A 13861-nucleotide genomic window follows, 5' to 3' on the forward strand; every position below is an offset into this window, starting at 1 on the left:
AAAAATTTCAATTACACCCACCCTTTCCACCCTCCTCCAGAACAGAAGAGCAACTCCTGCCTTCAAACCATCCTGTCCTTTCCTTGGTTGTTTTTGGGGGTTTGGGGTTTAGGGGTGTTTTTTTATATGTGTGGGGATTTTTGTAGGCCTTGGTAGGGTTTTTTGTTTAGTTTTTAAAAATCTCTTGATGGTCAGTTCCTCGAATCTTGCTTACTGCTGGTGTGGGGGTTTTTGGCTTTTTGGTTTTTTAATGCAGTCCAAGTGTGTCATCTTCTCTTGCTTACCTGGCACTTCTGGTTTTCTGAGCTTACATTAAAGAATTTTCTTCTCTCCGAACAGTCACCATGATGATCTTCATGTCCAAAAAGCCTTCCCTGGGTTTCAGAAAGGAAGCTGTCTCTGGCACTGAGCTTAGAGCTGCATGAAGAAAACAAGTCAATGACTCCTCATAATCCTTCCTTTGCTTCCCCTGTTTACAGATAAACTGTACAGATGTTAAGTGGGATCATCTTCAATCTTCTGGTCAACACAGTGATTTTGCACAAAAGTGCATTAACTTCCCATCTTCAACAACTCTTCGAAAATAAACTAAACTAAATAATGCCTTTTATCTTTAATTTAACTCCAGTATCAGAGGGCTGTTATTCAAAAAATATCTCAGTGGAAGAGGGTTTTATAAGCCTCTTCTGTCTGGTTACAAGAAGAGATGAGATTCAGGACACAGAATGTCTCCTAGAAGTACCACACAATCATATGGGAAATGGAAGACAAAGGTTTTGGCAATGAGACAATAGATATCTTTTCCTGAGAATTAGAAATCTGATCCTTGAGGTTGGCTCCTGTTAGGAGAAGTGGAGTCCTCCCGGACTCCGTAAGCAACTTTGCCACTAGTATGTAATAACTCTAAGCAGCAAAGCTTTACAGCAAAATAGATTCGAGTGTTAGCAATCCTACACAATGAGAAGAAAATGACACATGACAGATACAGCATACTTTTGAATTTTCAGCATCCCCATAACATCCATTTATAGCAAACCAACCAAAACGGCCATGTTTATACCACCAAAGCCAAGCTAAAATACATAATCAGTAGATTGTTGAGATCAGTAGTAATTGTTAAGACCTTCTGAGGCACTTGCTGCCTTATTAAAATTAGGAAGCAATATTTCTAGAGGACTGGTCATATTCTTGCAACTTTCACACATATCTCACAAAGCTCGTACTTCCACATAATACTGTGTAGCGAATTCGGTGTCAAGTTTTTCTTTTAACAATGAATTTCTAGTTTAAAAAAAAACCCAGACAAGGAGTCGACCTTATTCCTGTTGTAGCAATTCTCATATTGTTAGAGTGAGCCTTGAGAATCATAAGCACTGGTTAGAGAAGGAATATTTTCCAGGTCATTGTTAGAATATATTTGGAGAAATGGATTTAAAACAACACCCTTGTTATTATTTCTTGCTTTGTTCCCAGCAAACTTGCAAGAAGGAACTTTGCTGGAAAAGGAGCTCTGGCAGCTTTCCTTTCTCTGCTATTTTAAGTCTACCTGTGATCGACTCTTTAGATACTGCACTGCAAGAGATAGGAACATTTAATTCAAGCAGCCTTAAGAGTCTTAAAATAACATACTGGGAAGTTTGTTTTCCACTTTTAAAATATGCAATTGGATTATTTTTGCATCTTCTTGCAGTGAGACTCCTTATCTCCTCTTGATTTTGGAATTCATGAGATCAAAATAATACTAATGTTCTCCAAAGTACCTTCTAAAAATGTAAGATGTTCATGCTCCTTGGAACTTGGGCCTCTCCTGTTCCTTCCCAGGGACTGCAGGAATGTGAGAAGTTCAGAACTGTAATCTTCACTGCACAAGCAGATTGCTTTTATTTTTAACAAGCACCCCAGATACAACTCACTGTGCCCTGTGTATAATGAACATTATAATAAACCAGCACTAAAACTAAGCCACTGACACTGCAGCCTGACCACAGCAGGACCCATGACAAGCTCAAACCCCGGACCAGAGATGGGATGTGCTGTTGAAGCCCCTGCTTTCTCAAATGTACCTGCAATCCTGTCTGCAGTACTTAGCCCATATAACACACACACAAAAACATTCCTTTCTTATTGGACCCTGTTAGCCAAACCTTTGGGCCATGCCAAGTCCTTCAATAATATTTACAGCCCCTGTCCCCAGCTCCATCTCTCAATAGAATGCAACCGAGGTACCACCACCACCCCCGGCTCTGGAAGCTTTGCTGGCAGCTTTGCTGGCCAGCCAGGATCCATCTAAGCAGTGCTGTCACCTGTCTGTGCTGAGCCCTCTGCTCAGCCCCAGCTGAGGCTGACAATTGCTCTTGGAACATCTGTATAGGCTGCACTGCATTGGGATTCCTGTCATAGCACTTCACACGTGTCGCTTTATTCCCAAGAGCTAGTTTGCTTTCTTGGGAAAAAAAAAGAAAAATAAGTCAATAAATAGGAAAAATAAATCAGAAGCACAGGCATTTTTTTATTTGAAGGTTAAAACCTGGCCATCTTGCAAGTTCTCTGAACTCTGCCAAGTGTATTTTAATGGTGCACATAATGAGAAGGAAAAAGAGTATTTGATGTCATCTGTATCCATGGTGAAATCTGCTGATCAGAAGTATGGAAAAGCTAAGTGCTTTCTGCTTGTAAAGGAAAGAAATAATAACTGGCTTCTCCAGTGTCCATCAGTTAAGGGTTAAAAGGAAATGTTTCACAGGACAGGGAAGTTTTTGAAATGTTTTCCTTAATCTAGCTGCTGTGTTGAACATTTTTTTCTTTTAATAATTACAGAGTCCTGAGGAAAACAAGGGAAAAAGTCATGGTTCTAGATGCAGACTAAACATTGTGCCATGGGACCACTTCCAATCTTTCAACCCAGCACTGTTTTTCATTGTTGCAACACACACTTCTGAAAACTGGCTTCATTATTATTGCATTGATTATCACCAAAAAGGAGAAGTCCCTTGATCAACAAAATACCTATTTTTCTTTCTAAATGTCTGCCCCTCAGAATATCATTTGTAGGTGTCCAAAACTCCAGGCAAGGAATTTGCACAGGAGTAATCTCCACATTTCTTAGGGTATAATGTCATCCAGCAAAGGCAGTGCAGGACATAAAGATGCACTGACAGGAGCTTTGTCCTGAACCCTCTTCCCATTATTCCTCTCAGGTCAGATCCAGTGACGGGGAAAGGGACGAGCACCAGTTTGGCACTGAAGTAGCCAGCTGGATCACACCCAGAGGCTACATGAGGGTCAGACCCAGAGCAGCAAGACCACCCCCTGCAGAAGCAAATCACCATTTGGTGCATTTAGCTGTCAGGTGAAAGCCCAGCCCTCCACATTCCTTTTTCAGGTGCACAGGGAGTAAGGCTGAGAGACAGCTGGCCTCTTCCAGAAGGAACATCTGGGAGTTATAGAGGGAGAAATGGCTCATGTTTAAAGTCACTAATGGTTGTTCCATCCTATAATATAAACATGGTTCTGTAAACATATTTTTCCTCTTTTCCAAGAATTAATTGTCAAGCAATTGCCTCATTTTTCTTCTTCCTTCCTCCCTTCCTTATTAATACAGTGGTTTTCATATGAAAAAGACAAAGGTTAATCCAGACTTCCCATCCTCAGGATAAATTACTTCCTACTCTGTGATAAACAAACACAAATAACTTCTCTATTTCTCCTGGAGGTAAAATCTTGTCTTGCCTTCCAGGAAGGGCAAGTCCATGGCTGGCATTTCTTCCAGTCTTTTCCCTGGAATATGACTTGCTGAGCTCAACCTTTTCATTGCCTCATACATTGCAAAGCTTTGACATCCACAAAGAAATAAATTAACAAGCACGAAATAAATCTCTATGATGGACAGCCTGTACACTTCTGAGCCAAAAAATTTACAAATATTATAACTGAAATAAGGAACTGTTTCTCAGTGAAGAGGAACACATGGTTGGTTGTTCTTGCCTTGTCATTCCAGGAATACTCATGGTTGTAAAAGCAGGAAAAAACTGAGCTAAAGCGATATTTTAGGTTGAGAAAACTCTCAAAATCATCCAAACTTATGACGTGCCTTTAGGCATGATCCCGTGATTTTTTAAAAGAAATGTTTTATAAAAAATGAAGTACGTATTGAAAGAGATAAACAGACTCAGCAAAGGGGAGATACAGCCACCTGGTGTTGCAAGGTGCCTTCCTGGCAGATCTCTGTTTGCCCTTGGAACATCACCTCCTCCCCCCCTGAGGTGCCATGGCAATGCTTTTTCCTCTTCTCAAACGGCTGCTTAGGCTTTTTCTTTTCTCTTTTTTGCCCATCTCCCCACAAGTAGCATGAACCATTAGATTTGATGTATGCCATAAGCTATGAAACCCACTAATATATTTTTTTGCATAGGCACCTTCCTCAGCTTCCCTCTGTGCCACAAGCCCTGTTTCATAAACAAAATAAGGGAGAAGCTTAGCATATGCCATTAGGTATTAGTGCACTGCTAAGGGCAGGAAGAATCCAATGTCAGTTGGCAATATTTCAGAAAAATACTGAAAATCCCTCTTGGTGTCCAAATCAATAAACAAGAACCTACTAACATTTTTCTTGCAGGAGAAAAAAAGCATCTGCTGTATTTTCTCCAAGGGCTTCTGCTGCCTCCAGGCTCTTTGTATATGAATGCAGCTGCCTCAAAGATTTTCTATGCAGCTTGCAAAATATTTCAAACATATGAAAAATTATCATCTACAATGGTAGACTTGGACAGCCAACAGAGTCATCTGACATGGCTGCAAGACCAGCCAGGAGCCACTGCAAATCCAGCAGAGGAAGATGGGAAAAGCTCACCTCTGTACCACCTGCCTGGTGACTACCAGAGAGCCTGGCAAAGTTGGGAAATAGTCTGGGCAGAGCACAAAAGACATTCTTATATCGTAGTGAGATGTTATCCTTTGAAAGAACCAGCTTTTCCTACCAGAAAACCAATCAGCTGGAACACCTTCAAACAGCTGCAATAGCCAGCTGAGTCATTCATGTTTTTCTACCTATCTTTCAGCTAATTGGCTCCAACTAAGACAACCATGGAGATTTGCTACCTCTGCAGGTAGCTTCTCCTGATGAGCTGTGCACAAGCTGCCAAAAACAGGATGTCTGTCAGCAGCCACTGTGGACTGTTTGCAATCATCCCCTGCTGCTTATTAAACACAGGCTCTTAACCCAGCCATTAGATGTGTTTTTGTTTCTTGTAAAAGATTAACTTATTTTTTCTCACCTCTTTTATTTTTAACTGATAAACATTTTACAAGTGACAGGATACTAAATAATTTTGCTTATCTGATTTTATCTATACCTCATCTTCTAAACATACATTGAGCCAGGGTAAAATTAGAAAGAGATGTTCTAAGTCCTTGGCACTTGAAACCTCTCTTGGCTCAGCTGCCAGGACTAACTGGATGTGATTATTTGTTCAGCTGTGTGAATGTTCGTGGTCCTAGTTAACCAAATAAAGTATAGGGTCTGAGCCTAGCAAAATCTTGCACACATACAAGGTCCTTACTTGTAGAGTTTTCAGGGGGAAGTGCTTTAAGTGCTAATATTGTGGTGGTCTGAGCAATAAATAAAACTTATAAAAGGCACAAGAAATGCCACAACGGGGCAGAGCACTGCCTTCTCTAGCCCTGCAATCAATTTCCAGTGGTGGTGAAGTAAGCAGGTAGGGAAAGCACAAAAATCCAACTGTTTTCTTGCTCTGTTCCCCTCACAGTGGTTCTGCATTCACCGCTATTACAATAAGGATTTTAGAGCATCCCCATCCTTTTATCATCTTTTTCTGGATCTGTTGTCCACAAATTTACTTGAACCCAGTGATTGGCCCATCACCACAGCCTCCCGTAGAAGCAAGTTCCAGGTGGTCACTACCTGCTGGTTGAAGACAGGTGTCCTGGTTTAGGATGAATTAGGTAAGAACCTCCAAAGGAATCCCCTAATAACAAAACCTCTACCACCTGTAAGGGATTTATTGAGCCGTGGTAGACATGCCTCATGCTTTCATGGTCAGCATATCTCGTCTTATTACAATTTGTCTTACACTTTTATACACTTCATAACTAGCTCATACATATGGCAAAAGTATAACTCCTTATTGGCTCTCAGCCAATGACGCACACGTTGCTAAGTCTTAATCCCACTGTTAGTGTTATCTTTATCTTTATGGCTTACTCTTCATTCCTCAGGAAGCTTCTGCATTTTGTTAACTAAACCAGATCTGCCTCAATGACATTTTGACCTTTTAAACTTTTACTAGCCGCATAGTATATGTCCTTTGGAATGCAGCCATTCTTTAGTCAGGCTCTCTACATCTCCCCCGTTTTCTTTTACAGCAAGTAAGGCAACATTTTTTGATGTAAATGCTGACATTAACATGCGCTGCAAGCATTGCAAAATACAAGGCAAAAGTAACAATAACATAAACAGAATAACTATTCCTACAAGTATAAATTGAACCAAACCCTTAAGCCATCCTGTAAGTCCCCAGTCCCCAAGATTAAGTCCAAAGAATGTATCATCCCTGCGTAACAGTGCAGTGTGCTGCTGCAATTGTTTTATCTTGGCATGGATGGACTCAGAGCTATTATTTAAGTTCATACAACACATTCCTTCAAAATCTTCACACCCATGGCCATGGGATAGAAGAAGGAAGTCTATAGCTGCTCTGTTCTCCAAAGTTGCGTGTCTAATACCGTCTACATCACTGGCTAGTGCAGACAAAATTTCCGAGGTAGTATTAGCCTGCTTAGCAATCCAGCATTGCATTTTTTCTAATTCAAAAAGAGCATGTCCTACAGCCAGATGTGGAAGAAAGAGCGAGGCTGCTATCTGCTCTCCCCTGTTAAAAAGGTTAACGTTATCATTACAGGAGGAGTCGACGACCGCTCTTCTCCGACGGACTGTGACCTGTGTAATATTCGAGCGTACAGCTTTTAGCATTTCTTTAGAAGGGAGAGCAATCACCAATTTCCCAAACGTACAGGGTCCTCCTATAGGTTTCTGCGGTATACCAGAAAAGGCACGATCGCCACAAAGCAAAAATATGCCCGGGGGCAGTTTTCTAGGGAAGGTGGTCCCCGGGGCAGGATGTGTCTTATCCCAGGCTAGGTTTCTACACCAATTACTGCTGTTTTTCCAAAATTTCTCATTAGGGGACACATCAGTGGTAAGTGTCAAATTACACTGCAAGTTGGAGCCTTCATTACATTTAAACAATGAGCTATTCACAAACAAACAAGCTGTCGCGTTTAAGGTTCCCAGAATTTCAAGCTCATTAGGGGCTCCGCCTATGGGGTGTCTATCATCCCAGCTATCATAATTCTCTAAGCAATATAATATTCCTGTTCTATTATGGTTAGAGGAGTTGTAATTTTTGCACTGCCAAGGTCTCGAGCGGGGGTCTAGAACTGATGTTTCATTGTCACCCAAGGGAACTCCAATTAAACAGGTATGAAATGGAGATTCCGGCCTAGCAAGTGATACACAAAAATCTGTGCGGTTTAAAGACTTTGCTAGGGTAACCCACATGTTTTGCTTAGGGAATTGTTTAGCTATCGAAGGGATTTTATTTGTGGTGGCGTCGCTGCTGCTTAAAATGACGACAAGTAAAATCCCAATTACGGGGTTCAACTTGCCACATGACTGGAACTCCCACATTTTAATTTAACCCAAGCAAAATGGTAGTCCCCACAACAGACAAAACACCACACGGGTAGGATATGCCGAACGCGCAATTCCTGCAACAGAGGAATGACGTGGAGCTGCACGTCCTCCTCAGATTCGATGTGGAAGGAAATCCCAAACTGCTTCTGTATTGTTAGCAGCAATGGTGCAAGTGTTGTCTGAAGCCTGTGACGCTTTCTTTCCTCCGGACTGCTGTTGTGGATTTGTAGGACGTGTCCATCTAGCAGGAATCCATTGAGAGCCTGTAGGGGTGGAAACACATACATAACCTCTTCCCCAGTAAAGAACCTGAGCAGGGCTTTGCCACACACCAGTTTTAGGGTCTCTATAGGTAACATATACAGGAGGGACGGGTGCGGGGTCCTTCTGAAAATGCATCATGACAGGGGGCACATCCCTGTCAGCAAACAGGCAAAGATGATTTAATACAAACAAAGCCTTAAGCAATCTTTCTGCTGGAATGTGTAGATCGGTATATTTTTTTAAATACCGCTTCAGGGTGCCATTGGCTCGTTCTACTACTGCCTGACCTGTAGGGACATTAGGGATTCCCCTAACATGTTTAATGTTCCAAAAACTAACTAATTTTGCAAATCTCTGACTGGCATAGGCAGGCCCATTGTCTGTTTTGATTTCCTTAGGAACACCCATAACTGCAATACAGCTGTGCAGGTGTCTCTCAACGTGCTTTGCTTGTTCTCCTGCCTGTGCGGTTGCCCAAATGTAATGACTATAGGTATCAATTGTAACATGAATATACTTCAGTTTCCCAAATGCTGCAAAATGAGTTACATCCATCTGCCATAATTGATTAGACTCCAAACCTCTGGGGTTGACTCCTAGGCCAATTCCTTGGCCTCCATTGTGGAAACTACAAGTGGGACATGCTTTTACTATTGCTCGAGCTTCGTTAAGTGAAATTTTAAACTCGTGAGCAAGTCCTTTGGCATTCTGATGAAAAATGCTGTGACTTTCTCGTGCTGCCGTCGTGCGCGGGAGAGGAGCTGGTTGTTGTATTGCTACTAGTTTATCTGCCCTGGCATTGCCTTCTCTTAAACCTTCTTCCAGTTTATGGCTTCGGATGTGTAGTATGGAGTATGGGTGCTGTCGATTCTGTAGTGTTCTCTGTAGCTGCATGAAGAGTTTTCCTAGCCGTGGGTTGTTGACTTCCTTGATGCTCGCATCTTCTATTTTTGACGCAACTCCAACAGTATACATTGAATCTGAGATAACATTTACGGGCTGTGCAAAAGTTTGAAAGGCTCAAATGACCGCCACTAATTCCAAGGTTTGCAGGTTGTCTTGTGGAGTGGCCTGAATAATGTGATGATGCCACTGTTCTTTGATTTTCCATGTGACAGCTGCTTTTCGTGATCGTCAGTGAAAACATTAAGCGCATTCGGGATAGGCTTATTCTCCTGAAGGGGTTTAACAATCCACTGCCATTGTCCTAACTATTGCAAATGCTTCGGGGCCAGCGGTGCTGAGGTGATGTGGCTAGGGGCATTAAGCAGGGCTTCCGCAAGTTCTGAAGAGTTAAGAAGATACCAGTCCATTGTCGCCTTGTGTTGCGGTGCACTCACGACGTATGTGTTCGGTACGTCCACATCGAAAATACTTCATCCGAGCTCCTGTGGGAGCTGGACGGCGCTGCACTGCCGGGGCCTGAAGGGGTGCAAGGGCAGCTAATACCTGTTGCTGAGTCTGTGCCTGATTATTCAGACCTTCACTTATCCTTTCCCGTATTTTTTCTAATGCCTGTATCATAAAAACTTGACTGCCAGCCGGGAGTGCTGCAGCCTTGTCTAACAAGTCACGAACCGACCAATCTCCTGGTGCAGTCGAGATAAGAGACCGGGTGGATGAATTTCCGTTCTGAATAACACATTGTTTCAGGATTGCATCACGCATGTGATCAGCAACGCCTGCTTTGGATAAAGCAGTCATAATCTTATCTACAAATGCACCAAGAGGTTCCTCACGACCTTGTTTAATTCCCATATAGATGGGGAGACCTCCCGGATCCCGAACTTTATCCATGGCTCTTTTTGCAACCGTCATAGCCTCTCTAAGCTTTTCCGGTCCTAACGCAGCCTGCTGTTCTAAAGGAATGTGGTTACCATCGCCCATGAGCTCATCTAATGTAATTCCCTGAAGAGGATCTCCCGCAGGGCGCGGCAAAGCCACAGAAGCGGCTGCTTCCTCTTTCCAGCGCGCCTCGAAAAGTATTTTCTGGTGGGGGGTATATATTAAACGAGCTATGCCTTTAATATCTCCGGGCAACAAGACTGTGGAGTTAAAAAGATAATCTAACATCTGTTTTGCGGGCTCGCTGGTGACCCCAAACTGAGCTACAGTGGCACGGAGCTGTGCTAGCAGTTTCCAATCTAACTGTGTCACGTCCGCTCTCGGGGGCGCCCCTTGACGCTGGTGAAAAATAACAGGGAATGCCAGCGACATTGCCGGAACTTGCTCCTGGGCCGCCGCTGCCAGATCTAAGTCGCCGTCATTAATGCCTTGCTTAGCCAACGCTGCCCATGCCTCCCTTCTCTTTTTTGCCATAGCCTCCGCGATATCCGACAGGGCACCGGGGAACGGCTCCGTGGCATTACTGGGAGGGGGGGGTGGTCCGAGCGGAACCGGAACGGCAGATGGGAGTACCGGCGGCAAGCCGGACAAGGCTGACGGTGGGACCGGCGCGGGAGCGACAGGACTATGAGGAAAGGGGGGGGCTGACGGAGAAGCGGCAGGATTATCAGGAAAAGGGGGAGCTGGCGGGGGAGCGGCAGGAAAAGGGGGAGCTGGCGGGGGGCGCTCTGGGATTTCTACCGACGCGAACATAGGGGGATTAGGTGCGGAAGGATCGTAGTCCCGGTTTCGCGCCTGCGCTAACCGAGCGCTTTCCGCCGCTCGTTTTTCCGCCTGAACCATAAGTAACGCATTCTGCACTACTTTCCAAAATTTACTCATCTTTTTTGCTGGCTTATCATCATCTAACACTAAATCCCACAAACGATCTCCGTATCTGCGCCACTCAGCTAACTCATGAACACTATGAGGGTCTGAAAAGAACCCATACGAGAGCGCATGCGCCAAAAGCGCTGGCAGATCTTTATCCAAATCTACACCCTTGATATCCCGCTTCCTAAGAAAAGTAGTAAAAAGTTCATACGCCGCTTGCCTGTCCATGCTTAACCGGTACCGTTGCAACCTTCAGGCTTCGGCAGCGCGTATCGGCAGAGTGCACCGATGTACCCCTCTGGGCGGAGTGGCCTGACGACTTCTTCCGATGAAGCAAGGCGCAGCGCCGAGATCCGCCGTCTTAGTGACCCGAACCCATCACAGCTCTTTTAAGAGGGAAAGGGGAATTGGCTATTCGGGCGCCAATTGTAAGGGATTTATTGAGCCGTGGTAGACATGCCTCATGCTTTCATGGTCAGCATATCTCGTCTTATTACAATTTGTCTTACACTTTTATACACTTCATAACTAGCTCATACATATGGCAAAAGTATAACTCCTTATTGGCTCTCAGCCAATGACGCACACGTTGCTAAGTCTTAATCCCACTGTTAGTGTTATCTTTATCTTTATGGCTTACTCTTCATTCCTCAGGAAGCTTCTGCATTTTGTTAACTAAACCAGATCTGCCTCAATGACATTTTGACCTTTTAAACTTTTACTAGCCGCATAGTATATGTCCTTTGGAATGCAGCCATTCTTTAGTCAGGCTCTCTACAACCACCTCTCCCCCAGCCCTGGGTTTGGGAAGGAATTTCTCAAACAAAGTGGAAAAAATCGGTTTATTGACAAATGACAAACCCGACACAAGGTTACAAGGTTACCCGGCTCAGGTTACTGTGAGGGGGAGGGCACAGAGCTTCTTCCGCGGGCTCCGGAGATCCTCGGACTTCTCAGGTCAGGTCCGGTGCCGGTCCAAAATCTTAAAGGGGGGGAAGGGAAAAGAGGGACAGGAAAAAAAAAAACAAACAGAGGCAGCAGAAAGAGAAAAAAAACCAAAAAAAACAAGAGAGCAAGCAGCAAAGCAAAGAGCGAAGCCAGCAGCCTGAAAACCAGCGAGCAGAGAGCAGAGAGAGTGCCCGCCCAGCCAACAGGAAAACAGGGACAGCTGTTAGACATAACAAGGTAGTCCACGATATGGGATAGGAGGCACTGTCAACCCAGGACAACAGGTTTGCTTCTACTCTAACTGGTCTCTTACTGCTTGTATCAAGTGATCCCTTAATTGTAGTTTCACCGCTTTGGTCATTGTGATTTCCCTTCTTTGCACTGTCTCCTTGATCATGTTAGATAAATCAAAACAAATTTCCTTTAGTACCCATTTACAGACCTATTGCCCATGAACATCCCAGCCTGCTCCCAGACAGAACTAAGGAACTATGAAATAACAAAAAACATGGAAGATTTACCACCACCACATTTTTCTAGCGGCTCTGAACATGATATTCCAAAAAGGGCAGCAATTTAAGTGTCAAACACTAATTACCTGGTAAGGTTTTTGTCTTGCATCTTGAGCATTCACAACATTTTTTGAGCATATCCACATTTAACTACTGACTAAAATCTGGTTAAGAAAAATGAAAAAAGACAACAGGAGCAAAAGTTCACAAAATACATGTCTAGAAAATGGAGAGTGCCTTGCACAGGCCTGAAAATAGCATGGGAGTAACAAAGAAGCTAGCAGAAAAGAAGCTCAATTTATCGAGAAGCTGATGAAAACCCAGTCTGTTAATGACTGTAAACAACACAAATGGATATCTCTACCTAGAGAGGTTTCACCTCAAAATGGTTACAGAAAAAGAATCATCAATGCTCTCAATCTCCCTCTCCTTAAAACTACCCTAAATTCCAAAGAGCACAAAATGCTGTTATCACCCTCTGAGAACATTCCAGTTCAAATCAAACTTGGCTGTAAATGAGGATAATTTCAAACACATTTCACTTTGCTTTGTGAAAAATTTGCTTAAAAAATACCTATTTAAAACCCTCAAGTGGATTAAGCAGGAAGTTCCAGGTAGTTACATTGCTGGCTGAAAACATCCAAAGGTTCCATGCAGCCTAAGGAAAAGAAGTCCCTGAGCATGTAAACCCTTTCTAATTAATGACAAAGACATGAGACAAAAGACAGAAAATGACCACTACTTCTCCAAAAGGTGATGCAGGTCAAGGCAGCTGCATGATTTAGTACAATGCAGTTTCTTCTGCATTGCTCATAGTGAGTTTAAAACTAGCCTCTAGGAAGGGGGTGACAAACAGCAGGGCAAAATACAGGCAAATACAGACATTTCTGAGATTGCAAAATCTATCAGTCCTCTGTTGCTGCACAAATAACATGATGCTTTGCAGATAACAATTTCTTTTAGATTTCTGAAAAAAAAAAAAAAATTCTAAATCAACTCTCCTTTATGTACTCCAGGAGAGGCTACATTCCAGACAGGGCTATTTTAACTCATAGTCTGTAAAGCACAACATTTTTAAAGTTCATTATTTTTGCAAAAAGAATGTCTGCTGGCATTTACATTATCTACTTTTTATACTCTTGCCAAACAGCATATAATTTGTTAATGCACTTAAACCTCAATTACTATTTAATCTTACTGATCCAGTCCTCAGATCACACTTTCAGCTATGTGCAGCTTATGCAGAACAAAGTAGGTGAGCATAAACCTATGGCACAGGTTAGAATAAACAATATAGGCACCCAGAAATTTTCAGGATGCTTCATACCTTTCAATTTTGCCCAGTATATTTAAAGGCTGAAGGGAAATCATGGAGCTGTTCATTGGCAGCTTTCTTACCTCTGTGAGGAGAGCTCACAGAGATGAGAAATTGGTGTAAATCTGCTAAATGGTACCACATGACCAGGTCAGTACAGGGGACAGGGGAAAACATTCTTGGTTTCTTGTCTCATTACCCTTTAGGTAAATATTTATAAATAAATATGCCCTTAAACTTGAGCAATTGTGAATGCGAATAACTGGCTGCTTTTAAAAGCTTAATACATTGGGACACTATTGCTATTTCATTGAAGGTTTGAAAAAAAGAAAAAAAGAATTACAATCAGAGCAGCACGGAACACACAGTCCTCAGAGTAGAGAGGAAACATGA

At 43.0% G+C, this 13861-nt stretch overlaps 1 protein-coding gene across 1 annotated transcript in view; it reads left to right on the forward strand.

Annotated features, from left to right (window-relative positions):
- LOC310912739 (regulator of G-protein signaling 13-like) overlaps positions 1-11086 on the forward strand; it is a gene marked incomplete at both ends in the record, with an annotated part of 40997 nt that extends 29911 nt beyond the window's left edge. The window contains 1 exon segment of the mRNA XM_083867525.1: positions 10950-11086. Coding sequence (XP_083723651.1) covers positions 10950-11086 — 137 coding nt within the window.
- Positions 11087-13861: the final 2775 nt, after the last annotated feature.

The sequence above is a fragment of the Zosterops lateralis genome (genome assembly GCF_965231275.1).
Source record: "Zosterops lateralis genome assembly, chromosome: 9".
Classification (NCBI taxonomy): domain Eukaryota; kingdom Metazoa; phylum Chordata; class Aves; order Passeriformes; family Zosteropidae; genus Zosterops; species Zosterops lateralis.